Source organism: Seriola dumerili, unplaced genomic scaffold, assembly GCF_002260705.1.
Source record: "Seriola dumerili isolate Sdu_G_001 unplaced genomic scaffold, Sdu_1.0 BDQW01000025.1, whole genome shotgun sequence".
Lineage (NCBI taxonomy): Eukaryota > Metazoa > Chordata > Actinopteri > Carangiformes > Carangidae > Seriola > Seriola dumerili.
Window position 1 is genome coordinate 8,504,057 of NW_019174280.1, and position 27,372 is coordinate 8,531,428.

Genomic DNA, 27,372 nt, shown 5'->3' on the forward strand with positions numbered 1-27,372 from the left:
AGTGTTACAATAGTTTTTATTACTGAATACTGCTGGAAACTTATCTGTGTCTGTGCAAAAGGACACAGTCCAACTGCAATCATTAGCTTGAAACAAATTCATTATGATATGAAGATATAAGATGGTCATTTCAGATATAGGGAAAGCAGAGGCAGCGAAACATCCTTATAATCCAAATTACTGTATAAATAATTTAACTCAAGTACAAAACACTTGGAGCAGTGGACTAGAAAGTCAGGAAAAAGATAACAAATGTTAGTCAGCACAGTCAGACGCAATCCCAGAACCACCATTATGTAATCTATAACAAAGTGGAACCCTGCAGATTGTTTACAATACCATGAACTGAGGATCTACTGTGCAAAAAAAAAAAGCCTCTGCACCAAAAATCTACCAAAAACTTAGAAACGCAACTTAAGTTTGCTGCGGAACATTGTACAATGCAGTTTTGCTAACAGTGGAACTGGTGCACTGCAGAAAAGAAAATTGGGAGTAAATAAGATGACCTCAAACTCCTTCAGTGCAACCTCAAACTATCAAACACAGGGCTGAATGTTAAACACAGCACAGTTTTCCAGCAGGAAAGTGACCCTAAACACACTTCCAATCTCATTTGGGAGCATCTAAAACTGAAACATACTGATTAATTTGCAGTGTTAAAACGCAAGAGATTTGTATCATCAGAACACCCACGATTAATTTACAAAAGTGGCCAAATATCTGAGTTTTTGTTTGTGTGACAAAGACCTTCAAACACATATGTATTTTTACAGAATACACCCTTACAACAGCATTTTTAAAAAACTATTTATGTTCAGATGTACATGGGTTAAGATGGCAAAAGTAGACTAGGAAATATCTCTTGCTTGAGATGTTCCTGGTGAGCCATTCTAAGTCAACATAAGCACAGCAAATACATCATCACATATTATTTTGGTTGAATAAAATGATTACGCAAAAGCATATTTAATACTGAGAAACAGTTAGTAATAATAAAATCTGACAATGTAAATGCATTGCTGTACTATATGAGTAGTACATATACATGGGTAGTGTGCTTATGATGACTCACAATGCACTTCAAGTAATTTAAACAAAAAACTTTTGCAGTCCACCCCAAATGAGCTACCATAGCTGCCATTTAAATCTGCACAGAAATTGCTTCAGAGCTACTCTTACATCATTTTAGTGCAAATGCAAAGTTCTGTGACATATACAGGGTTTGGATATTAAGGCCATAATTTAGAAACGTACAAAAAGGTACTAATAAAACATTAAAAAATGACACATCTGTTCCCAATTTAGACATTGCAACCGTTAGAGTTTTTGTTGAATAAAAAATAAAAAGATGGACGTGAGAGCATAACTAAAGTTGATGCACAATAACTGGTCTTCATCAAGAAACCTGACTCGATGGTTGTCTTAGCGGAAAAAAGTTCACAAATATTTCATACATGTTGAATTAAATTACATCCATATACACACACACACACACACTCATATATATATATATATATATGTGTGTGTGTGTGTGTGTGTGTGTGTGTAAAAACACACCACACACACACACAAATGAGGGAATTCATCAAGCTACAGGAAGCACCCTTTACACTGGGATGTTATCAGGGAAGCATCTAAATGGCTGCTAAGAGCTTTACTTTCAGCCAGTTTGCCCTGTATTACAGCTGCCATCAACATGATGGGAATGCTAAACTTGAAACCATCAACGGGCTGTGCCAAATGTTTCTCATGGAGTTTTAAAACCCAGCAGGAACTGAAGAGACACTTGAGGCATATGTTTATCTTTTTTTTGTTTTGAAGATGCTGACTGGCAAGAGGCCCTCAACACATTCAATGTGACAACATTTCTTTAAGCCTATCCACACTTACTGATTGTTAACTTGGTGTCCATTAAGCAGTATATCAGTACCAGTGGAACGCAGATTAAAGAAATACCATGAATGATACAAGACTGTTAAAACAACAGAAATGTCGACCTAATTCATTGTCATCACAATTTTTCAGTTTTATAAGAAAACACCTTGTCACGCTGTTGAAGTTGAAATATCCAGTCTTAGGGGTTTTAATCAAGCTTTCAAGCCTGTATTGTGCATACAATATAAAAAGTTTTGAATTAGTTCATCCCTTCATGCCTTAGATCCAAATCTCTCTGGGTTTTTGGGTCTTGATTGCCAATGAGCAAAAGATTTCTGTGCAGCAGAGAGGCCATTTCAATTGAAGAGAGCAGTGTGCTGTGGTTTTGGCCTTGTTGGACCTTTGGTCCCTTTCACACCATCAGGTAAGGGCAAAGTAATGTTTACAGGCAACTTTTTAAGGAGACATACTGATATTATCAATTCATAATCTGACTATGTAATAAGACAATTTTAGCAAACTGGCAAAACAATTGTTTTGCTTCTCATTCCATGAGGTTTTCTGAATTACTAAGATATTTCCTCTCATGCAGGTGCAGAATATATGTGCATATTGATGGCCACCAACTAACACCTTACACTGAGTTCAAGTGCAACTTTTACAGAGGACGTGAGCCACATAGAGTCTATATGTGCACCAATTGTTTGAGGCTGGCTTGGTGTGTCAGGGCCCTAAGGCAGGCAACAGCCAAAATATAGGCCACAGCACACTGTCTGTGTGAGAGTCTGGGGGGTGGGTCTGTATAGTGGAGCACATTACTTTCGGCCCATCTGTCCCTGTACACTCCAACCCCCAACCCTGGCTTTCCTTTCCCCATCTCAATCTAAAGTCTTATTATCTAGCAATAGTCTAGGTCTAATCTGCCTTTAAGCTGGTTTGAGCAGCTCTCTCCCTCTCTTTTCCTCCATCTTCCTCCTGAAGGCTGGCCTGCAGCTTGACACAGATGCTAGGGTCACCGCTCCGCAGAGCCTGAAGGAAGAGGTCTGTGTGCTCTTTTAGCCGGTCTAGGTCATTCTGGGTGCGTCGGTTCTGCCTGAGAAGCTCCTTAGTGCGAAGCGTGATGTCTAGCAGGCCAGATTTGTTCAGGATGTTGTAGGTGTTGCAAAAGCGCTTCCTCCGTGAATCAGCATCACTGTCGATGTGGTCATGTTCTCCTGGTGAGAACTCCTCCAGGGTGCCCATCTGGGGAACAGGCAGTGCCTGGTTTTTGGAACCAGTGGTGTGAGTGAAAGAAAGGGAGGAGGTAAATTCTGACTGGCTGATAGTTGATGAAGGCCTCTCCCTGGCAGGACTACTGTTAGCGCTGGTTTCTGTTGTGGGGAAAGACAGTCGGCTCTGGAGCAGAGGGGACATGGTGCCAGGGGTACCAGGAAGACTGGGAATGGTTGAGCTAGAGTTATTAGCACTACCACACAGACTTCTTGGCTGTTTCTCTTTCTGACAGTGGTCACGGTGGTTGGATGTCAGACTGCTACCTCTCTTCGACCCCGAAGAAGAGGAGGTAGAAGAGGAGGAGGAAGACATGGAGGAGGGTGAAGATAAGGAAGCAGTTCCTCTCCCAGAGGAACTGGAGCTGTCTCCAGGATGTGGAGCAATTTTGGGGTAAGATTTCAGGATTGGAAGATACTTCTTAGGGCGTCTATGTCTGGAGGTGCCCTCTTTGGAGGCAGGGGAAGCTTGGCGAGAGACCACAGGCTGGAGGAAGACCACCTGGGGCTGCTGGACCACGGGCTGAACCACAGGCTGAACCACCTCCACTGTGGGACTAAACCCCCAGGGTTTCAGAGGAGGAGGATTGTCTCCAGGCTGCAAAGGCAACAGAGTCAAAACTTAGAGCTTTGGAAGGCACACCCATCACACACATTTCACATGTGCACCTATAAATTATACACTTTACAATGATATGAACCACATATTTGCAGGGTTTTTCCTCCATAGAGAATTAGGAGGCGGCCGCCTGCGTCAAATTTCGTGCGGCCTCCACCTCCTGTCAACATTCTAGTACTTGTTTTCTCGGTGGATTTGACGTTTGTAAATGCAATTGCGGCTGTACACCACTACGGCAATGTAGTGGCGCTGTATCGTAATCCGTGCATCAGGCAGAGCCATCCAAAATTGCCAAAGAAGAATACGAACGCACTGGATTTTCTGCCGGTGACCTGATTTTGCGGCTCTACAAACAGGTGAATGCCACCGGTCACCCACCACCCGTCCCGAATAGTACGGGATCGTCCCGTACTTGAAAATAAAATGATTCTAGTACTTGTTTACTCGGTACTCGGTGGATTTGAATCAATACGGGATGCAATTTGTCCCTTATTTTTGTTAATGTTATGTCCTCAACGTGCTGTGAATAATGTAATATCAAGTAAAACCAAACCAGTTGCCACCTTCTTTCACATAAATGGTGGCAACCCTACAGATGATTATTATCTCTTTTACATCCAAGCACACACAGCTTCTTAAAAAGTTTCCTCTAAATTAACGTTACATCCCATTGTGTTTTTTTTTTTTTTTTTTTGTGACTGGACTGTGAAGACACATACACTGGCACAATAAAACTGGACCACAACTTCCCCGCTGTAACCTGATTATACCACTACCTGATGTTAAAAGCCTAAGGCTTAATACTCTAATTCATCCACACAGACAATCTAATAATATGAGGTTTTATCTTTTAAGAGTTAAGGTCTTGCTGCGTACCTGCTTCAGAAGGACATTGTTCATGATGATCATGGGAGATAGGCTGGAGTAGGAACCTCCCACCACAGCCAGCTGAGAGGGCTGGGGCACTGACCCAGAAGTCTGCGGTCCCTGCTGTCCAACGGGGTGGGGTGAATCCTCAGAGTCTGTGGTATCCATAGTACTCATATGCTCAGAGCTTGCATCTATAGGCCAGGAAGAAGAATAACTAGGGTTCAGTTGAATGATACCTTATAGAAAAAGCACATAACACTGTGTCAAGAGAAAGGACGAACCTGAGAATCCAGAGTCTCTCTCTGAATCGGCCCGGGAGTTACCAGACTTCATGATGTGTGGTCTGCTTCCTGCCCTTGAGTGACTCTCTGCCTTCCTCTTGGTGCTCATCTCCTTTCCTGCTGTACTGACAATGTCCTTGGCTCGACAAGCTCTCACAACTACATCAGCATATCAAAGGCTACATTTTGTTAATCAAACAGGATTAAGCAGAAACTCTTTTCATATCAACTACAAAATACAAAAATAGTTGTGTACTGATATATACATACATAAAAATACAAAAGGTCCTCATTAACATATTCAGTTAGGACAGGCCAGCATGTCAATATTATAATATTAATAATAATTTCGTGAAATAAATGACGCCTCCTCCTGGTGTTGCTACATTAGCTAGTTTTTCTTACTTTACTGGACTATAGATGAATAAATAATAATAAATAATAGTAATAAACAACGAAAGCCTTATAATGTTGGCATTTTATCATAGCATATCTATTACCCTCCACTTGTACCATTAACGTAAATAAATGACAACACCAAAAGTCATAGCTATCCCACACAAACCCTTGTCAAATAGACATAAATGTATTAGTTAGGCTAAAGTAAAGCCTCAATTAACAATAATTATTATTCCATACAATGAAAGAGATAAACGTACTTTATTATGGTGTATAATTTGGTAGCTATACGATGTAGCTAACTAAAAGCGACTGTGCAATTCAAGAAAGCAAACAAGACGGATGCGCGGTTAAAATTAGCACTTTGATTAGCTTCGTTCCGCACTGACTTAACGGTTAAATACAAAGCTAACGTTAGGACCGTAAATTGGCACAAAGTAACGTTACACAGTATGTACAAAAATACGACGAGACGGTTGAGAAATACAAAAGGATATGCTTACTTTGTCCTTGGCGCTGTTCCAACGAGGCTGTCTTCAAAGCTGAGGGATACGAGCTTACAGCCGGGTCGAGGAGTCTCCTGTGTCTCGGCGACTTCTTTTCCTCGGTGTGGCCGTTGCTGCTGCTGCTGCTCAGCTACGTTGACTAGAACTCGGTGTTCCACGGTACTATACACGAGACAAACCGCCCCTCCCCTGTCTGCTCGGTCACATGCGGAGCACGGTGGCAACAACCGTTAATGGTTGCAATTTAATTGTCCTCTGCGACAGGCAAAACGAAAAGTAGGCTGCCGACGACCTGTGGGGTTTTGCTCACCCACCGACAATTGTTCCTGGACGGCAAAAAAATGCAAGGGACAGGATATTCGTTAGAGTCACTCTGCCATATTTGGTAGTTAAGGGTGTGGCCTTGTCTGGAGTACCAGATATGTCACAATTTTAGGCTGCTACGCCCGCCCACCTGCTTCATTTCCTGGCCTCCGATTGGCCGGCGCAGCCAGCAGCTGAAAAACGTGACCACTGCTAAATGTGTGGCAAGTTGAGGACATTGTGTTCGCTGTGCAGTTAGGTGTACTCTAGTGTACAGTGCAGTGCAGGCATCTCAAATGTACCGTCCGGGGAATCCAGTGACGTACAGTTTGGAGCGTAATGTTCTGGTGTATTACATAACAGCCTGGTTGGCCTACAGCTAACCTAAGCTGAGCAAGTCTCCATGTTTGAAGAAGTAAACAAAACACTGCCCCTCAGAACAAAACGTACTCACGTGTAGTTATGCTGAATATGGAGGATTCTGCAAGGTTTCTGTTTGAAGTGTGCACACATGCCCAGGGTGAGAAGACAACCTCAAAACAGTGCTACCGAATGAGCAGCATAATAGGCTTTTCACGTGCTGCAAGAAAATGCTTTCACAAAGTAGGATTAGAAAGTTTGGAAAATTAAAAACTACCTTATCTGTACCCATGTGAAATCTATAACAAAACTAGAATAGGGTTGTTACTTTGATTAATTCATTAATTAATTCAAATCATGTTAACTTTCCATAAATTCAACAAGTTGTACAGGGAGCCTGATATTGATTTCTTTTGGTGTTCAATGTAACTGCACCTCTATCATGTCATGTGTCAAAAAGGCTATGAATCAACAGTATCCCTTGTACTTTGCTAACAGTGTGCTTACTACAGAGCCATGCCAGATAAAGAGCACACAGTGGCCTCACATGTAACAGACCCTAATAGTCTACTAATGCAAATGTAGATAGCACAGAGATTCATTGTATTTGGAGTGCATTTTATTTCATGAACTTACCAGGGCCCATGATAAGACAGAGTGGATTCAGTGCTGATCAGAAGACACTTCTACAAAAATAACACTACATACAGAAAGTAACATAGATGATGTCTTTTTTCAGTGTCTATAGCTTTGCACCAGAAAAAAATTGGTTTCCCAACAGTTATAACACAAGTCTCTGCAAAAGTCACAATGAACATGAAGTAATGGAGAAGGTCTGACAGGATGATCTGACACTTAATCATTGAACACTTCAGGATGGACTGAGGCTTTAGTCCTTTCACCTCGCAACGGATGAGCTCAAAGCATTCCACCCATTATCTCCATACCTATTCTGTATATACTGTTGTACCCTGTCTATTTTTACAACTTCAAACAAAAGCAGCTAGATTTTTAAAATAAAAAATGACATTTATTTTGGTCAATTAAAAGCAGCAGTCTGAGCCAAGTGAGTTTGCAGAGATGGGTGTTTGCTTTGATACTGCGATTAACCAAAAAAGAAAATAATGTCCTGGACAAGACTGAACGTTCTGATGGATCCGCCAGATGAGGAAACGTGTTGGGACAGAAGATAAATGGTCAGCTGTGATTAATTTACAGATGTGCTGTTGTTCACCACACCAAAGTCACTCATCCAAATGAAACTTTGCACAGATGTGTGAATCAGTGAAGACTTATCTTGTTCTGAGGGAACTGGCACCTGGAAAGACAAAAATAAACAGTCACAGAGATTCAAATTGGTAATTCAAATCTTCTAAACCAACTCAGCAGCAGAGCATTTGATTAATTCATTAATTAACAAAATTTTTCATGAGCCATAGTTCAATGTAGCTTGTTCATTGCTGCCCATTCCCCCTCCACCAATTCGGATGTGGCCATTTAACCACACACAAGACCAGATACAGTATACAAACCTGATTCAGCCCCAGAACTGGAATAACTAGTAACTGAATATCATTATTTGTTCTCAGTGTGGAATCACACCATGAGGCAATCTGAATGGCTTGTTCAAAAATTAGTGAACAAATGAGAAATAGCAGTTTCATGGCTTATAGCACTTAATAACATCTATACACAGCTTGAAGATTAAATACATGCCAGTCTGTTCTCCCTAGCCTGGATTTAGTAGTGCTCTACAGGCAATAGTACAACTAGTTCCATGAGGACTCTGAAAGTCATGAGTCCCACTATTGTGCTAAAATGCATTCTCAACACTACCAAGTGATAATTTTAACACTTATGGATGGATTACAAAACAGGTCAATAGGGCACAGGTCCAGGGGCCCATGGGGTCAGGAGTCCCGCAGCATCTGTGTGAAGTGGCATTTCTCATTGTAGATTGAGAAGGCAAATTGTCCTTCTGTAAAACCAAAGTAGAGGCCTAAACATTCACTTTAAGGATGTCATAAGAGCAGCACCCCAGTAGCCAAACAGTCCATACAACCTCCACAGGTCTATGATTTCTGTCTGCCATTTCACTTTCAACTGTCAAATAAAGTTGTTACAAGAATGAAGTGATCATAACAACATCAAATAGAGTGTTTATCCTTCAGATTTGATGTAGGAAGTTAAACTCCAGTTTAGTTTCTGTTCAGTGCTTGCATCATACAATTTGGGGCCTCTGAATCAGCTGGAAGAAATTAAAATCTCTGCGACTGTGCGGCCCTTTGACCACTAAACATAGGGTGGAGGGGTCATGAGATAATGGACATGTGGCTCTAAACTATATGGTTTACAAAGGAATACGAGTCATGGTGAATCATTAGTATTGTTTGACTTAACCACAGCCAGAGCTGCATTGCCACACAGGTTGCTACACCATCAATAACACACTTGTGGGGGAAAATCCTACAGACCACCACCAAAAACAACCTTCTCCCAGAATGACATCAAGTTCATCATCTGGTTTAGCAGGGCTGATTTGGAGGATGGATTCTTTCCAACTCTGTTAAGGCTGTTAAGGCTGTTAAGGCTGCTGGATAAGTTATATCCTCATTCTCCTTCTTAAAAGAGGACATGGTGAAACCCTATTGTCACCACCTCAACCAGTTAACCTAGTTTTCACCAGATAGAGTACAGATCCCACCTACTGAAAGTCACCCATTGTTCCTTTTTCCCCAAGAAGGAAAAGTTTATGTGCTTCAATGATTGAGCAAGACGTGACATTTCCAATAGTGATGATACAGATCTCTAGGTTCACATTCTTTCAAATCTGTTTTAAAGCAATACTTACAAGACAACTTAATTATACAGTGGCAGTGAAGAGGTCTCTTCATAATGTGGTTCCAAAGTGATGGGCAACAAAATTCACAGCCTGTGCAAAAATGCATTGTGTATCTAAAGACAATGTTTCTATGTTGAGTTGTGGTGAAGAACCACAAAAGGGAGATTACATAAAGACTTTGGAAGATCCCAAACTGATTTGTCAAATTGAATCTGCTGGAGCCTCATGTTGGCTTTTGCTTAACTTTGAAATGCATTGTCGCACAGAACTGTAAAGTTTGTCCTTCAACACCTAGACTAGAATTGCTTCAATGTACGTCCACACTAAGCTGATTACATTTGTAAACACACTTTATCACGGTTTCACCCCAGATTAAAAATGCGTTGGTTTTTTTCATCATATTCCAAACAGTCCCCCCCAAGTGTATAAATCCCCAAGTGTATAAATCTTGTTTCGGTTTGTACTGAGAAATAAAGAAAGGGATCTCTTAGCAGTCATTATGGACTGGAGGAATAATTATATAGACCAAAAACAGTTTCAACAGTCATATGGGAATGTGAGTATTGTTTTAGATAGACTGGAAATGTGATCATATCCAGTGATTTAGCATAGCACTTTCATAAAGTTGGAGGATTTGAGAAGAGATGGGTTATGTTATAACCTGCCTAGACTGTTATTTCCTGATTTATTTTGAAATTACTTACCTTGTGTGTCTGTAGGTTGCTTTACTTCCTGCCCTTGTGCCTGCCCCACATCCGTCGGTTTCACCTATTCCAAATTACCCTTGTGTATTTAGACTGTGTTCCCTTCACTCTTTGTCAGTCTGACTGCTCTGGTTACTGGTTTTCCTGCCAGCTCAGCTACTCACCTTTGTTCATCTCTCTGCCTGTAAGATTATCTTCAATTATTAAAGACCGCTCCTCTGAATATGCCTGCGTCTGTGTGTCTGTATTCGGGTCCTTTCCCCTGAGTTTCTGGATGCATTATTACATGTTAAAGAAAGAATGCTAAAAACTGATGTAGTAAAACACAGAGGATGAGATATTCTGTAGTCCACTCCCTATATGGATCAAGCTCTAAATGTCCCGGTTCCTACCATTCCCATAATGCAACTGGATAAAATTGTGCATGACCTACTTTTTTCAAATCCCACACCTCTAGTTTAAACTCTTTCTAGTAAAAATTTGCAGTCTCAAGCCCAAGCTTGGTGATGACCATGATGACATCATAGGGGTCATTTTCATTGACTTTACAAAGCTTCTTTTAAAGCCAAAGACGATATTTTACAAATGCTTACACAGGTTAAGTTGTACTGGTTTTCATATGTGGGATTTTCAGTTTTTATTTTGAGCATGCCACTCTTTTTGATAATGTCTTCATTGTACAATTATTCACAATTGGTTACACAACAATTTCTGAGAGGGGAGGGGGCACAGAGAGATTACTTTTGACCTTTATGTGAAAAGAGACCACAGACAAACAAAATGCCAAACTCACCGCACATATAACTCTTGGTTCTGTCTGCAAAATGAGGGGGTCTGATATTGTTCTGGAACTGAATTGTTTGAGCTTGAAAGTTCACTCAGTTCTTGTTCAAAAAATGTATTTTCACTTGTGCACAAAGTAGATTTGGCTGCAGTTAGTGAGTTTCAATTTTAAGTTCAGCACAGTTGTGCCTTATATGTTTAACTCTGTTGTACACTCTGAATTAGAGTCATACTGAATAGTTAAAATGTGAATAAAATTATGTGTGCTGTGCCTGTGGGACTGTACATAACTTGGCCTCCTGCCTCTAACCAAAATGTGACAAAAACAAATCAAGGTGATGATGAGATTTAATGCTGTAGCTCGCATATTGAGTCCCTTAGGCAATATGGTTCTTCTTCCTGTTATTCTGTTGGTGTGAATGTGGTTATTCTCAGACTAAACCTTTACACTGGCAGTCCTTGGTTTGAACTATCAGCAGCCTTGGATTATTGTGCAACAAATGCTCTGTGGCCTTACACAGTAGCGCAAGCTCATCATAAGTGGGTGGTGGATTATAGGCCTGCCAGAGAGAAGAGCAACACAGCAGACAATATACTGTGGTATTGTTTAATCTCATCTGTCCTTGGTAGTCTGACAGACTGAGGGAAACAGTGATAAATGTAGCCATAAATGTCCAAACATTATGAAACTGTGTGTGTATGCGTGTGTGAGCGCCACAGGGGAGCAATCCATCTCTTACTTGCCACAGCCGTTTGCTGTCTTCTTGTGTTTCCTCCTCCGAGGTTTATTCTTGATGGACTCACTGCTGCTGTGGTGGAAGAACCAAGTGCAATGAAGATACTTGTGTATTCAAGTCTGATAAATAAAATATTCCTCTACTGACCTTTTATTTTTTAGAAGTGTCTGCCGGAGTCTATAAACAGGGGGGCAAAAAAGCAGAAACAACTGGCAGTTAGCTGTGCAATAAAAACCTAAATCTGCATCTTGTGTTTATTAGAAAGAATTGGCTGTCAGTAATTTACCTGCAATCGCATTGCTGATGCTCCACAAATGTAAGCTCCACATGGCTTGATATCACAGGAGCAATCTTCATCATCTGAGAAAAGTGACAGGGAAAAACTAAAACTGAATACAGGACCACATACGTAATGGAAACAGAAAGTGCATTTTCAACATCTCCCTTTAGGTCCTTTTACGATTAGACGTCTTTTTACACCTGCACAGTGATGTTGCGTTCAAGGGTAGGATGGCACTCCAGATTCTCATCTCCGCAGCAACCAGCACATCTCTTTAGTGGGACACAAGCAGGCATGTAGATGTACCCCACTTCTTCGGGGAACTCCTGCTCCACATCCACCAACTGCTCCATCGGGTGACATATGCTCTTTGCCCACACCTCCTGGAATGTCATGCCTAGAGGAGAAGTTGAACCTTTAAAGCATTCCCACCCAAGAGGTGGGAGAGCCTGTTTAGTGGGGTCTGACACAGCCCTTACCTTTGGTGGAACCCTCTTCTGGAGGGGGTGAAATCTGCAAAATGCATGGAAAATAAGTGAAAATGGACATCTACAGTGATTAATCCGTCAAAATCATTTGATGAAAGTAATGACATCAATGCCAAACATATCTGCAATGATAAAGAACCAATAGACAATCAGGAAACTGAGTATCATAAACAAAGAGATTACAACAGCAGTGGGTTCATTTAACAGTTGCAGAGTGCCGTCCTGTGGCAGAGAAAAGGTAGTGCACACACAATGATCCAGTAAAAACAGTGATGAAGCATGGTTTCAAGGGTGTACCACTGTGCCGCTGTTTGCAGATCAGCAAAAATGCAGTAAAATGAGCCAGCCAACCACAAAAGCGCATTTGTTTCACAATTTGTTGTAATACTAGAACGTTTATTATCATAAGAAGCAAAAACCTTCAAAGTATGCGAAGAATAACAGCAAAGAATAGCTGCTGCCTCGTCTCTTGGGAGTTTTACACACAATAAACACAGTTAAAACAAAGGCAGTACTGAAAAGTGTCATGACACAGCATGAATTTTGTTAAGTTCTCACAACCCTGCCTCCAAACTCACAATGGCAACGTTCCCGATTTTTGAACGACAATTCGAGCAGAAACACAAGCGCAATGTTGATCTTGGCTCTCTTTTCTTTTGAATATCAGCTATCTCTCTGACTCCTCACCTCTCTCCTGCTCATCCTGGCTGAGAACAGTGATGTTGCTCTAACTCAAACACAATGCTTCATAGCTGGGACAGCAGGTTTTATTGTCGGTTTGTTATGTTTGCTGTAAGTGAGTTTGTACGTCTGCCAAATACAACACAAACCCAGAGTCCTCAAATGTACAGCACCATCCAACAATAGAACCAGATGCATGACAACAGCTGTAATGAGCATAGAACAAAGGCAGACATGTCAGAACAATACAGTGTGATGGTGAAGTGCCTTCGTGTTGGACATAATGGGCTCCATAACAAACTGTAACTAAAACTGACATTGTGTGCTTTCCTTGTCCTTTCTCTTGTTTTCCTTTTGTTCCTCTAATTTTGCATCTTACCAGAAACTTCCAAGGGAAATCCACAGTAGCTATTATCAAACTGAATAAAAATAAAAAATGACATGAGACAGAAGTTGTTCTTGGCATTCTTCTACCCTTTGACTTCATATGTCTTTCTCTTCCAAATTTTGGATGCATTTTACAAAGACAGAATGACTTTGTTGTCATTTTCTCAGACACTGATGTGGTCACATGGATTTTTAATGGATTCATTTATAGACTTTATTAGACAGTGACAGCAGAGGGAGGACAGGACGGGACACAAAGGTTCCCAAACAGACTCGAACTACGGTCCGTGCCGTGGTCAGTGTCTCAACCTCAAGCCACGGGGACGCCCAATCTTGAATTATTAAAAATGATGACCTAACCAATGGTATTTGAACAGTCACAGTTATTTCCACTCTTTGTGCCACTCTGCATACCACAAGTACAAAGATTTCCATTCATGATCTGTTGCTGAGTCACACAAACACTTTGTGCTGAACTTTATGCATGAATGACATGTACTCAGGATAGTAGGAAAAAATACATTTCACAATCTTTGGCGGATGACTTTAAACTTTTATACTTACAAACCGATCTCATACCAGCACTCCAGTAAGACTGCACTATTAGAGACAGATTATGTTACTCCACAGTCTGTATGAGAGCCACCTTTATATTTTCTAGCTTGCTACTCAATTCAAATTCCATTAATAATCTTCCCACCATTCACTAATGCTTCCCTCCACACACTGCAATGCATATTCACTGTGCAGTCAGCTGCCTGCTGGGTGACACTGAATGTGTCTCTTGCCTGTGGTCACATCCCATTACAGTGAGAGGAAGCACCTGTGCAAAACCAGATCAAGACATGGAGTATTATACCCTCATCACAACCAAGGAAACAAGACTTGGAGCTACAGAGTCTCCAAACCACAGCTGCTGTGTCAAGTAAGGTAGCAACTAACTCCAAATTACAGATGCTCCTCTAGATTCACCCTTTTTCTCTCACTCTCAGATACAGTATGTAGCTGTGTAGCTGTGTACACCTCTGTATCTTCACCTGGATCAGTAACATGCAGCAGTTGCATCTGAGGCTCGCTGTTTGAATGTCTCTAGATGGTATCTTCCTAGTGGGGCACAGCCAGTCAAAACATAGTGTGTGTGTGTGTGTGTGTGTGTGTGTGTGTGTGTGTGTGTGTGTGTGTGTGTGTGTGTGTGTGTGTGTGTGTGAAAATGCTGGAGTGAGGAACAGATGTGTCCTCCACACAGAGAGACACGAGGCTGAGGATGTCTGCCATTTAAATGTGACTCCTCTTAGCTTCCTTGCTTCACGTGAAGTGGCTAATAGGAGTCACATTTGGAGTCGAGGAGAAAACACAGTGAGTCTCTAAAAAAAGGAAAACCTAATGCTGTCTTCATCACGTATTAAATTTCAAACTAAATTTCAATTATTTAATTTAAATATTTTTTTTTTATCAATGAATGGTAAAACCGTTCCCAAATCATGCGAACCTTGGAAAGTAGCAAAACATGGCTCGTTATTAGCGACATTACAGTTAAGGCATGTCATAGTATTGGTTGAATTACCTGCGCAGGTACCAGCTGAACCAGAAGAACCAATAGAAGATGTGAGATTCCGATGAATCTTTGCATACTGGCGGGAAGAAGTTACCTCCTGTCGTGTCCAGTCAGTCAGAAAGAAATGAAAAAGTAAAAAAAAAAAGAGAGAGACAAACGGAGAAAGAGAGAGAAAGAGAAAGAGAGAGAGAGAGAGAGAGAGAGAGAGAGAGAGAGAGAGAGAGAGAGAGAGATGGTCAAGAAGTGGCTGGAGCTTGGATTTGCGCGCCGTTCTCCTGTGCACGAGCAGAGGAGGGATGAATAGCGCGCGCCAGTCTAACTGAATTTGCACACACTCTGTCCAAGGAACCAAGCATTCGGTTATATATAAGTTTCATGATAATATAACAGGTAGCATATAACCAGTAGCATATAACACAAAACACTTAGTAGGAGTCATGATTAATGGAAGCCAAAGCAAAGGCTATGAATTATCATCTCTACACAGGTTATTTTTTATTGTATTGAATTGTTATAAAACCTCAAAAGCTGTATCAAGCTGACCTCTGTGGTAGAACTGTGTGTTACAGGACCATACAAGCTCTTTTGTATGTTTTAGCACGTTAAATACAAATGGCACAGACTGTACTTTACAACAAACTATGTTGTTGGTGTTTTTAATTATTTTACCAGGCATGGTATAATAAATTTCCATTCAACATGAAAATCTATTGGCAGACTGTCTACACCTGCTTGAGTTTACATTTCCACCTTCAAAAGCACCCACTGGTTTCCATTCATTTCTGCTTTATTTAAAAAATTATTAAGGAACTCTTTAAACTTGATGTGGAGTCTGTGACAGTGAGCATCAAGTCTGACTTTTGTCCAAGTTACATAATTGTCATGAGGTAACACAGTGTAGACTTTTCAAATCAATCTGCTCTTAAACTCCATAAGCAAGGATGTTTAAACAAACTGCTGATAGATCTTCAAATAACAGAGAAAGTAAAAACAATGGATCCATAGAAGACAAAAGCAACAAAAACTAGCACAGACTTGATGCCTGCTGTGATGGACTGTACTGCTCAATCAAGTTCAGTCAGCTATCTGAATTTCATACTTCATGGACATTAATGGATCTCTAAAGATTCCTGGGACAGAAGGAAAAATACATTTAAACATTTAACATTGTATAGCCTGTATTTCCAAATGTTCAGAGAAAATGCAAAATTTACACAATGTGCAGATTAAGAGCGAAAACTTGCAAACACAGTGATATAGTTTTTTAACTGCTGTAGCTCTTTTCTCTGATTGATTATGATACAAAGATAGTGGCTTGCAGTGTCAGGCCACAGTACGAGGAGCTCCCTGTACCTCTGTTCTGACTGCCAACATGCAGCTGCTCTGCTGCAACGATAAGCAGAGTGTCTCAGAGGTAGCCTCCTTCATTCCTGATTTTGGCTTGTTTATGTACAATCACATGTTTACTGCTGATGACATATCTGTTATCATGTCTGGCATGAATGCTATAACCGTCTTGATAACTAGATTTAGCCATGCTATTACACAATAGCCGGCTTCTTATGGTTTGCACATGCTTTCAATTTACAGTTAATGGTGATTCCTGATTATGTTCATTTCCCAGAGTAACCTGCAGGTGCAGCGATACCAGCCAAATCCTAATTCTTGTTTTCTGACTCTGCAGAGTGTGGACGACAAGCACCGAGGTGCCCTTACATTTATTAGGGGGCCTCAGATGTGTTTCCACAGCCAGTGTGATTTATGGGATAATTGGGCTGATGTGATTTGACAAACAGCCTCCATGGAGGAGATAACCAAGATGGACGATGCCTTCCCTCTCACCACATTTACCTCTCACTCCATGCAGGCTGTGACGAAGGACCGGCCATGTGGGAAAAATCTTTTCTTATGTAATCTTCTGCAATATCCCTGGAAATACAGAAAAAATATGACAAAACATTTTGCTCATTAAAGAGTAGGAATCTGGGGTGCATGTAACTGATCTAATGCAAAATACAGCTAGTTTGTACAAATCATTTCACCACAGCCTTAAATATTGTAAGTCCACCAACGGTTTTGGCTGTGTGAACTTTTTGGAACTTCCAAGTCGTCCAAAGAGAAAACAGTTGGCAAACACTCCTTACAGACACGGCTCACCCACTTTCCGGGGAGTCCCCTTCCTGCTCAGAGTCCCAGTCTGATAGCCAGAGTTCAGACGGACAGCTGCTGCTTCCTGTGTCTGGGAACCACACTGATGCTCCAGTCCCAGTCCCCATCAAGGGAGGATGGGGTTTCCCTCAGCTGGAGCAGAGGCAGCAGGTGTGGCTGTACAGCTATACATCCTCGGATGTAGGCAAGGCCATAGCTGTCTTTAATTATATGGTCTGAAAAGGAGAACCTGAATATGTCCATGGTTCGTACATGAACTCAAACTTTGCCTGCATCCATAGGTAGGAGGCCTGTACTCTTCAAAGTCCTCAATATCCGCATTCATATGAGTAAACAAAGGATTAATTTTACTTTCCAAAATCTCTCTGGAGTTGAAAGAGGCTCAATAAATGAGTGAAACAGAAAAACATCTATAAAAGGTCATCTTTTCAACCACATAGCAATGTTTTAGCCTGGAAACACCTACAAATCACCAAAATCATGTTTACTGTGTACTATCATGCTGGGCTTATTGTTGCCACTGAAGACGACAGAGAAGACAAACACACCTCCTTACATTAACATACAGTTTAACCACTGAGGTCTTTAGATCTCCTCCACTCAACATTTATGCCTATTTTTATGCCTGTGATCAAAATCCAAACCGTTTCCATTTTCCCAGACTTTTTTGCCAGTCTTGTGCTGCAGATGCATTGTGGGTATTGCTGCTACTGGTTCCCAAGCCCACAGTAGCCAGTCGGACCAATACTGAGCAATGAATGTGACCCAAAGGGCCAAACAGATGCAACTCCATTCTGGGACACACACAGACATTAACAGCACATTAGGGCTGGATGAACAAGGAAATAACCAACATTGTGCTGAAAACAAATGCGTCATTCACTTTGGTCTCACTGTTACCATACGTATGGCTCTGAAAAGAAAATAGCTTGTTTCAATTGCATAGACACAGTTTACTACTCACTATGGATATAGTGAGATACTGTATATGCATTCCTTTGTGTTAACTGTATTTCCAGTCAAAATGATGCTAGCAACCTCCAGAGTTTCCTCCTACATGTTAAGAAATTGAAGTCTGTTAAAACATGGTATTTCCCAATGATAGTTTGGAAATTTATAGCTCAGAGACAAAGGTGAAAAAAAAAGGAAACTGTGATTTTGGCAGCATCAGTGGGAATAAAGGTACACTTATTTAAATTGGTCTTAAACTGATCGTTTGAGAATCAGAGGGTTGGGTTGCATCTACAAACAAAAATAGCTATTGTTTTGGGGATTTCTTTATAAAACATTTTCATTCGGGGATAAAAATGACATGTTCGATTCAGATTCAGTTCTTGATATTTATTTGTTGCAGTCATTGAATTTGAGTGTTACAGAGCAGGAAGTCACTTTTGAAAGATGTTTTAAAGCCTGTATACACACACACACACACACACACACACACACACACACACACACACACACACACAATTATTTACCTTTATTACATCTCTTTACAGGACTGTTTGGTTGTGTTAATATAATGACTGACATCTAACGACTGCAACTTTAATATGACAAGATGCTAATTACCATGAAAAACTGAGAACATCTGTGTGAGTGTGCAGGGCGTTTAATGCGTTTCAATACAACTTTACATGGCTAAATACAAATAATAAATAAATCAGTTTTTCTTTTTTTTTGGAAAACTCTGTGGGGTATTACCATCAAAGTGAAATTTCAACACTTTATCATACGTCACACTGAAATAATTACAGTTTTCTCCGATGCTACGCAACATTTCCTGTGGTTTTGCTAACGAATGAAGGATTACAACCCAACTCTGTAGTCATCTGAAACATTTCTGCTGAGTATGTGTTATTCAACAACAGTAAGCTTCTCAGGTTTAGTGCCTTGCTGAATCAGACTTCACCAGAAGACATGGCTGCATGTAGCACAGAAGCAATTTTAACACTCCTTGAAGAATATCAATGTAACCGCCAAAAATCCCATTAGCTGTTCCGTCTGTTAAGGTCAATAACCAGCTCACCTGATCATCAAACAGCCCACAATCATTGCACACAAAAACTTTGTTGTGACTACTAGACATTAAAAACATCTAGATCTGTTTGTGTAGTTAACACATTAACAAGACGTGTGTTGAGATGTTACATCAAAGATTATTGAACTGTTCTATCAGGTAGAAGGAGAGTATATTATTTCAATGATGTTACAGCATATTCTACTTCTCTGTGGAGAAGGCTCTCTTCATTAGTGGAGGAGGGGTCTTCCCTGCTTCATACAGAGACTCAGGAGGAGGGGAGCTCAAGCAGCACCAGTCTGGGATGCGACCTGTCTGGTTGTAGTAGTCTCGTGACACCGACCTGCTGCCCAGGATGTCCTGAAGGGCCCCGAAGATTGCACCTTTTGAGCAGAGGACAATATGAATATAAAGACAGGTTTGCAAATGATATAGAGGAGCCACAAATAATATTTTCTCAAAATCTTCTGAAGAAGGCTGGTGTGTGGTGATTGCTGGAGGTTTTAAAATTTTGCTCAGTCTCCAGTTCAGCAGGTAGTGATAAATATTTAAATATAATCTCATATCTGACCTCCGAGCCAGGCGGTGCAGTTGGGCTTCGCAGGTGGAGCGTGTATACGGAAGCTTTTGCTGGCCAGCACGTCGCTGTACTTGGGTTTCTCCACCAGGAGGCGTATCTCCGCCAGCAGACGGTGCAGGAAGCCCGGCAGCATGGCCGTGCCTCCGATCACCACCAGGTTCTCAGAGAGCACTTTACGGGTATCGATGGGGCACTAAAGCCAAAAACATACACACATTTACCAGATTAAAGCATTTGCATAGGTATCACCTCTTATTTTCAGAGGAGAATTGCAATGAAGAATCTGCCTTTTCCAGGCAAATATGCAAATGATTAATTTTTCAATTACTTCTTTCATCATTCCATATCAGTAAACAAAACAGTTTAGACAATCTCTCAGAATCTATCAGTTCTGTAAGAGAAAAGATGAGCCAGGAGAACAGTACTTTCTGGTTATCAGGACAGGTGCATACTAAAACAAAATGTGATGGATGAAAGTTGCTGTGTATAGCTCTACTGCAGTGCCTCCTTCTGTGTGAAGAGCTCTCCTGATGCCTCGAGGGAGCCGCTGTGTTTCAGTACAGCCTGTGTAGAGTGCGGTGCTGATAGGGCTTTAAACATATTGCTGTTTCAGTCAAACCCTGAGGCTGTGTAATCTCTGCTGCTGCTGTACTGTTTGAGATTAATTAGGCAGTCCTGGTTTGACTTGATCTCCATACGAAACAACAAAACTGCTCTCAGTTACATGGAATGGCCACGGCGGAGTGTCGCCATAGCAACCACACTAAGTCAAACAGTCCACTCAGCTCCACGGCTCTATAATATGGAGAGAGAAACTGGGTTGCTGCGTTCCTTCTGCCAAAGACACTGAAAGTTTAAAGCAAAATATGTGGCCATAAACTAAACGAGGCAAAATCCAAATGAAATAAGGCACCAACCAACCAAGGCGTCATGTAAGAACATACAGTATTGCCACAACATGCAGGCACAAAAACAGAAGAAACCTATAAATAAGTGAAAATAAAAAAAGCTGAATTTTACTATATATAGGAGGATCGTCTAATTAAAACTCAAACTGTGAAATGTAAATCTTTCTAAAGGTGGAAGGAGTTGAGAGGATGAGGACTCTTGTTTCCTATCAAGGTTTGTTCCTCTTATCCTGACAAAGAAAAACCTTTGGTATACACCTCTACAGTATTTAAATCTTTCAGAATTCATCCAAAAACAGACTGGACCAAGTAAGTGACTGCCCATAAACATAACACCTTGCCCTCACACAAGCAAGGACATACAGAATGAATAACTTTTCTCTACCTTGACCAGAGCATCAAGCATCAGAGAGGCCACACTCTTCTCCTCATTGTCCTGTTCAAAGAGGATCTCCATCACAGAGTCCCTTGAAAAAAGGAGCAGATCTCATGAATAACAACCAAATTTCACTCGGAGGGAAAGTACAGCAAAGATGAGCAAAGATTCTGGGGAGACATGAAAATCAGACACTCATTCGACTGAAGGGACTATGGTTGGAAACATGACTCATAAATTCAAACACAGCCTACACTTAAATGTTAAAAAAACAAGATAATATGCAAATTTATTTAGAATTAGGACTGCCAATATCAGAGGTAAAGCACATATTTTGATGAAATACCTGATCGATCCTTTGATGTGCAGGATTTTCTCCCCGTCCAGAGGATAATCAACGTCTGGAGGAGGGGTCGGACGCTACAAACACATTCAAAAGAAAGAAGAGAATTTCAAAAAAATTTAAAGCAGTACATTGTAAATGCAAACATTACTTTACAGATTGAGGATAACTGATGTAAACTGTTTACAAGCAACATTTAATTCACCTCAGCTGTACCGTCCAGGTTAAATTTGGCTTCTTGGATCTTGAGGCCTCTCTGCATGTCACTGACAAAACATGTCCTGACTGCAGGAAACAAGACAAAATCAACAATGAAACATAAGTGAATGACTGGAATGATAAAAGAAAAAATTCCAACTCCCTGCCAAACAAGATTCAAACAATCACACCATAGTTCTGTGCAAACCCACGGGATTTTCAATTAAACAAGAAATTAAATGAGAAACAAAAACCTATCCTTGTGTCAACACATGGGGGTTAACAAGTGGAAAACTACAACAGGCTGCTCGAGTATCCTGAAAACAGTAATGTCAGACTGCTTTTATTTAAGAAAATTAAAATATCTATGTGTTCAGGAGCTCTATACACAGTTGGTTTGCTCCATGTCCTTACTGATAAAAATATGGCAGGTCAGGTTCATTCAAATATAATATTCCAGTGGCGAAATAGTGAAGACAGAGCAGCCACACTCTGAGTTAGGGTTGTCATGTCACATCAGAATTGACAATAATGGTTAAAAAATTAAATATTGATATAATGTTAATAATACACATATGATAATATTGTGATGGCAGATGTCAGACCTTGTGGATCTTTTGTTTATCAGTTCATCCAGTTGCCTTTTCACTGTCTATTGAGTGTAATTGTTCCTTTTGTGCACTTTCGTAGTTATGGTTAAAGGCTCTGTCTCCAGCTCCCTGCACTTGTATTGGTGTCTAATTTATTTGTCAAAAAAATATAAAACACAATAAACAAAGTTTAAGATGAATTTGACTGATAGCATTATCATTATAATTGTTATTATTATTCAAATTTTGTATAGATATTGTGATAAATTCGTTATTGTGAATTCATTCAAAATCTAATTTTGTGACAGAACTCTAGACAGAAGTTTGGATTATTTATGTTGTTTTCTTTTAGGAATGCTGCCTGTTGGCAGTAAATAAAAGCATGATCCCTCACAGGAGCAAAGTGAGAGGTTTAGATCTTAAATCCAAAAGCAACTTAATCAAACCGACCCTTGATGTCCTCCACAGTCTCCTCTGGGATGGTCCCTGAGGAAAAAATAAAAGAGAAATATAATAAATGAAGTTAAACTAACTTATGCAATAATCAGCCATTTCCCCTATTTTACTTCCAAATTAGATTTATGATGAGGCTGAATCAGCGTTTGGGAAAAATATGAGCCGGCACTGCAGCAAAGGACAAGTATTGAGCCCAAAACAAATCATTATGATTCTCTTCAGAAAAAAACATTGTTGCAAAAGCAGCATTTTGTGGTGTTTTGTCAAATCCTGTACGGACTTCAGATTTTGTGCACCACATTTTCAGAATCATGTGTTATGGGTTAATCACAGTGCTTACTGCAGAAATACAGTTCGTCCAACAGTCCAGTCTTGTGAGTCAACCGGCTGTCTGTCTTAATTATTGATGTATACATGTGTAGCTTCTCTCACTCTGATGCAGCTCTAGACCTCACAGCGCAACACTTAAATTCGGTTTCCTCTATCAAGAAATAATGTGGAGAGAAAACTCTAAAATAGACTGTATGCATATGTATAATTCACAGTTCCAGAAAGGGATTCACTCAAATGTCACAGAAACAAGTTCCTCTTATGAATAGTCAATGATGCATAATAGGTCAAAGGCATTATATTCTCTTGCTCGCGTTGTCGTAAAACGAATCAGCAGTCCATATCAGAGTTACAAATGTATCCATTTAAGAGATAAAGAGAGACGGTGTATGGTATTTTTCTGTAATTACCAATGGCAGCAGGAACACTCTGCCCAGTGGTCGTGTCTGTGTCCACAGTGCACTGCTCCACAAGAAGTCCATCTAATTCTCTACAATAAATATAGACATGTTCAGTTACGGGAGAAAACACAAGCACAAACAAAGTTCCATTTTGCAGTCACAGCATTTTCAATATAAAGCAAAGTGGTCACAAAATAGTACAATGACATGCAAAGTCTCACTCTCCTCTACAATCTGTTAGAGCTACTTACTTATGGATGGCTTTCCCTCCCAAAGGCAAAGCCTCCCAAGCTGGCAGAATAGGAGTGCATTCATAAACCTGATTTCACCAGTTAAGGTAAGAAATGAATCTCCAAGTAATTGTTAATGCATCAATGCATGTTCAAATTCAGAAATATCACACTAAAATAAAAGATGGCATCAGCAACCTATCAATAGTGAGTCATTTTCTATGATGAAGCTACTTCTTCTCTTCTATGGTGAGGTAAGATTCACAGTGAGAGATTGGGGTCCAAGGCATGTTTAGCTATTAAAGGGTAAACAGTTGATCTACCTCTGCCACAGGTCCCTTCCAACAATTACACTTTGCATCATTTACAAATGCAGAAAAAGGAATAGAGAAGATTACAGATTACAAGATAACAAAAAAAAAGATACAGGCAACACCAGTGTCTCTGTGTGGCCACAGTCCATCACCAGAGCAGAGTTGATGCCCAAAGTCATGATGGCCATAAGGTGACTTGGGGCAAACAGCACAGAGGGCACCTGGGAAACACCAAAAACACAGAGCAAACTCAGAACACCCACTACAGACCGCAATTTCCTCTTACCATTAGGAGAATATCTGTTAAGTTAAAAGTGTGTTGTATAACTTTTGTGTGACTTGTCTGTTGCTGTCCTTCACAACTTTCAAAATCTCTGAAGACATGTAGATTTTTAAAAATAAAGACCAAAATGAGGCTGAGATTTATGTGTTAAAATGTAAGAGACACATTTGAATAATAAGTAACATCCAAGTGATAATTTTATCACCTGCAGAAATGTAATGTTAATATTTAAAAACCTTTTTTATTAACTGCAAATATTTGGAGCAGCGAAGTAATCATTCAGTTTAAAATAAGAGTTTATTGTTATTAAAACAATATGTCACATTAACACCTCTTAAAAACAGGTCTGCAGTTTTCATAAAACACTGATGTGCTTGACTGTGGTACCTCAAACTGTTTGAAGAAAACCTTGGTGAGAGTCTCCCTGAAGTGAGACGGGCAAAGGATGGACTCGATGATAACCACTCTTCTGTCGCGAGGGTTCACCAGCAGGTGTCTGATCAAGACAATCGGAAGGACATTTTTTGATTTGAAGAAAGCTCAAAGCTGTATATGTTCTGTATGAGACATGGTCCAAAATTTTAGCATTTTTTTTTATGAGGCCAAATCACTACTGACCATGTTTCATTTGTTTAGTTCTTGCACACATACCATAGTAACTTTTTTTTTTAACACTTCCTTACAAAGAATAACTAAAGCAACAGAGTCTCACCTGAAGTACAGTATATGGATAAACTCTTTGAGTATGACATAAAGCTCTTCTGTGTTGATGTTGTACTGAACCACTTTGGTGGCCTGAAAGTAAGAAACCACATACCACATTAAGATATATTTTGCAATTTCCAAACATCCTTCCAAATGATCACACTCAGTAAAGCACAGCGGTGCGTCTCACCTGCTGCTGTCCTGGTTTCCGGATCTCGCTCGGAATTATGAACCTGGGCCCCGTTTCCCCTGCAAAGCCACATCTGCAGAGAAATAAAACTGTCAGCTGAGCTGCTGGATGCCATGCAGAGAACTACTACTAGCACAACAAAATTCAATCTGTAACTTTTTTTAAAGACTCTAAACATACTATCATAGAAACAATGCAAGTGAACTGCATACAAACAGAACAATTATAAACATGATGCATCCCAACATGGCAATCTGTTGTTCGAGGAATCAAATGAGTTATAGTTTTTATTTGAGGGATAGACGCTTAGTTCAAAGGGCCATATAATCATTTTATGAGAAGGCAAAATCATTTTTTAGTACAGTTGCACATAAATAAGATAACAGTGCGCTCTGTCAAATGTTGTGGTACTGCAACTGCACACAAAGACTTCATTATTAAAAAAGAAGAGAACTGTTCTCTTGATCTTCATGTGACTTGCTTCAGGCCAGTTTTTCATCTTTACTATAAAAACCCCTTTGACTAAAATCTTGTTCAGATTACATACACTGGGGTCCAAAAGTCTGAGACCACTTTCCCATTCAAGTGAGTAGGAAAGTGGTCTCAGTGGTCACTGTAAATGAAGCAAGAGAGGAGATCTGTAAGGTATAATGATAAGTGAAATAACCTCTAGTATCAGACAGCTTTCAGATGTCCAGATGTTAAGATTAAACTCCTTGGTTCACTAAACCAGCAGTCATTGTAAAGGGAAATTTTCATCTCACAATGGACAACTGGCAGGGTGGTGGTCTGGTCTGATGAAAACAAGCTTGGCTTTGATGTTCAGTTGCTCCTGGTTCATCTAATTTCCCCAAAATATTATAAAACGCATCTCAATACATGTAACCTCAAAAAGCTTAGCTTTGAATTAGGTCATTGTCTGAAATCTACCCAAATGCGAACATGTGGGATGTTCAGACACTGCGACTTGGCAGTGTAGCTGACTGTAATGTCCCTGCCGTTGACATTACACTGTTTTTCTTAACTGGATTTTCTCTTAGCTCTAATTTGGCATCAGCTAACGCTGGCTAAACATTGAAATGCCTAGTTAGCACTGACTGAGTGGCTAAGTAGCTAACACCGCTACAACATTTACTACCAGTATTATGGTGGCCAGTATAACAGTTATAAATCACGTGTTAGTGCGCTTCCACGTCTGTATTAGAGCTTAAGTACCAAGAAACGGGCGGTTGATAAAATAAATACATAGGTACATTAGCATATTGTGCTAACCGTTAACGAGACATGCTAACGACTGATACTCACTTTGTGTATGCTGCTCCTAAATCAATGACGATAGCAGTCTTCTCTCCTCCACTTCCCAACCCATCAAATAATGGCATTTTACTAATTTGTTCGTCTTTGTGCGAAAATGATGTCCGTAATTAGCAGTCTGATCCACAGTCGCAATTTTGCATCGTATCAAAAATCTGTTGTCTTCCTGTTGGGTTGGGTTGGGTCTTCAGAAACGTGATGACGTCACGTGGTGGTGTTGGGGGGGTTGCCTGATCAAAATTTGCTCAAAATGAACAGATGAATGGAAACTTATAATTAACCACTCAATTTCACATGCAGTAAATGCAGATTCTTCAAATATAAAAAATACAACACATTTTAGAAAGAGCCTACAGTTATAGACCTGCCAGCCATGATCAAAGCACGTTTTCTATCAGCTTAAAACTGTCATTTTCTTACTTTCATATATTGCAGATATATAATTGTGCTGTGTTATGTTGTGTTTTTAGATTTTATTCAAAGCACTGACAGTCTCTGTACTCTAGGGGACATAAGTAACAGTGAACAGGTGAGACGCCTTAGATTCAATTGATTAGAAACAGGGAAAAAAATGTCCCTAAACTTATCTGCTATTTTTAAAAAAAACATTTTTGTGTGATTGTCCCTCTGAATAACAATGCATAGGTTTAACCTATGAATATACCTATAGGATTCCATACATGTATGCTAATGTTGTAACCTCATTGTGTCACCACAGGGGGTCACTGGAACTTTTTCAGTATGCTAAAACTATACTGCCATCACTATAAGCCTACTCCAGTTTTGCCCTTTGCCATGCTGTTCATGGAAGGTCCTTGTTAAAGCTAACTATCTGCCCCCACTAGTGTCCAGTTTCTCTGATGCAAATACAAGCAACATTATATCAGTTCTTATACAATTATAGTACTACCATTACCTCATCATTCATCCTCTTTGGCAGTGAACAATTTGTGTCGAGTATCTTGCACTGAAATTTTCAGTATCACAAAGACTGTTTCAGAGCTGACTTGTTGGGGAGACAGTAGAG

At 40.2% G+C, this 27,372-nt stretch overlaps 3 protein-coding genes across 7 annotated transcripts; all 3 read right to left on the minus strand.

The window, feature by feature from the left end:
* Nucleotides 1-1,524: 1,524 nt before the first annotated feature.
* On the minus strand, nucleotides 1,525-6,162 carry LOC111238591 (CLOCK-interacting pacemaker-like). Of its 3 annotated transcripts, none has more exons than XM_022768186.1 (4): nucleotides 5,816-6,162; nucleotides 4,914-5,033; nucleotides 4,639-4,823; nucleotides 1,525-3,741 (listed from the first exon to the last, which is right to left on the minus strand). In XM_022768186.1, the coding sequence occupies exons 2-4, from the start codon at nucleotides 5,020-5,022 to the stop codon at nucleotides 2,791-2,793; spliced, it is 1,245 nt and encodes a 414-aa protein (XP_022623907.1). In that variant the 5' UTR covers nucleotides 5,023-5,033; nucleotides 5,816-6,162; the 3' UTR covers nucleotides 1,525-2,790. The 3 variants fall into 3 exon arrangements, with proteins under 3 accessions (XP_022623907.1, XP_022623899.1, XP_022623890.1); XM_022768178.1 differs by having other exon boundaries at nucleotides 4,914-5,072; XM_022768169.1 differs by having other exon boundaries at nucleotides 4,914-5,092.
* A 926-nt stretch (nucleotides 6,163-7,088) lies between these two features.
* LOC111240400 (vascular endothelial growth factor A-like) lies at nucleotides 7,089-15,089 on the minus strand. 3 transcript variants are annotated; one of them, XM_022770400.1, is made up of 7 exons: nucleotides 14,948-15,089; nucleotides 12,307-12,340; nucleotides 12,028-12,224; nucleotides 11,834-11,907; nucleotides 11,695-11,724; nucleotides 11,551-11,616; nucleotides 7,089-7,799 (listed from the first exon to the last, which is right to left on the minus strand). In XM_022770400.1, the coding sequence occupies exons 1-7, from the start codon at nucleotides 15,011-15,013 to the stop codon at nucleotides 7,763-7,765; spliced, it is 504 nt and encodes a 167-aa protein (XP_022626121.1). In that variant the 5' UTR covers nucleotides 15,014-15,089; the 3' UTR covers nucleotides 7,089-7,762. The 3 variants fall into 3 exon arrangements, with proteins under 3 accessions (XP_022626121.1, XP_022626122.1, XP_022626120.1); XM_022770401.1 differs by having other exon boundaries at nucleotides 11,555-11,619; XM_022770399.1 differs by having other exon boundaries at nucleotides 11,551-11,619.
* A 3,491-nt stretch (nucleotides 15,090-18,580) lies between these two features.
* On the minus strand, nucleotides 18,581-26,523 carry actr10 (actin related protein 10 homolog). The gene is made up of 13 exons (XM_022770233.1): nucleotides 26,337-26,523; nucleotides 25,032-25,104; nucleotides 24,849-24,931; nucleotides 24,524-24,632; nucleotides 23,967-24,074; nucleotides 23,561-23,628; nucleotides 23,319-23,398; nucleotides 22,573-22,608; nucleotides 21,540-21,619; nucleotides 21,338-21,411; nucleotides 21,001-21,082; nucleotides 19,699-19,900; nucleotides 18,581-19,510 (listed from the first exon to the last, which is right to left on the minus strand). The coding sequence occupies exons 1-13, from the start codon at nucleotides 26,411-26,413 to the stop codon at nucleotides 19,329-19,331; spliced, it is 1,254 nt and encodes a 417-aa protein (XP_022625954.1). The 5' UTR covers nucleotides 26,414-26,523; the 3' UTR covers nucleotides 18,581-19,328.
* Between the last annotated feature and the right edge of the window lie 849 nt (nucleotides 26,524-27,372).

Excerpts from the sequence above, each read along its gene's own strand:
- LOC111240400 (XM_022770399.1), bottom strand. The coding sequence starts at position 15,013 with ATGCAAAGATTCATCGGAATCTCACATCTTCTATTGGTTCTTCTGGTT. Across the intron at positions 12,341-14,947 it reads TTCAGCTGGTACCTGCGCAG|ATTTCACCCCCTCCAGAAGA; the intron begins GTAATTCAACCA and ends TGCATTTTGCAG. Across the intron at positions 11,908-12,027 it reads AACGCAACATCACTGTGCAG|ATGATGAAGATTGCTCCTGT; the intron begins GTGTAAAAAGAC and ends CACTTTTCTCAG.
- LOC111238591 (XM_022768186.1), bottom strand. The coding sequence starts at position 5,022 with ATGAGCACCAAGAGGAAGGCAGAGAGTCACTCAAGGGCAGGAAGCAGA. Across the intron at positions 4,824-4,913 it reads GAGAGACTCTGGATTCTCAG|ATGCAAGCTCTGAGCATATG; the intron begins GTTCGTCCTTTC and ends CCTGGCCTATAG. Across the intron at positions 3,742-4,638 it reads ACAATGTCCTTCTGAAGCAG|CCTGGAGACAATCCTCCTCC; the intron begins GTACGCAGCAAG and ends TTGCCTTTGCAG.
- actr10 (XM_022770233.1), bottom strand. The coding sequence starts at position 26,413 with ATGCCATTATTTGATGGGTTGGGAAGTGGAGGAGAGAAGACTGCTATC. Across the intron at positions 24,633-24,848 it reads ATCCATATACTGTACTTCAG|ACACCTGCTGGTGAACCCTC; the intron begins GTGAGACTCTGT and ends TGTCTTGATCAG. Across the intron at positions 19,511-19,698 it reads CTGCACCGCCTGGCTCGGAG|GTGCAATCTTCGGGGCCCTT; the intron begins GTCAGATATGAG and ends TCTGCTCAAAAG.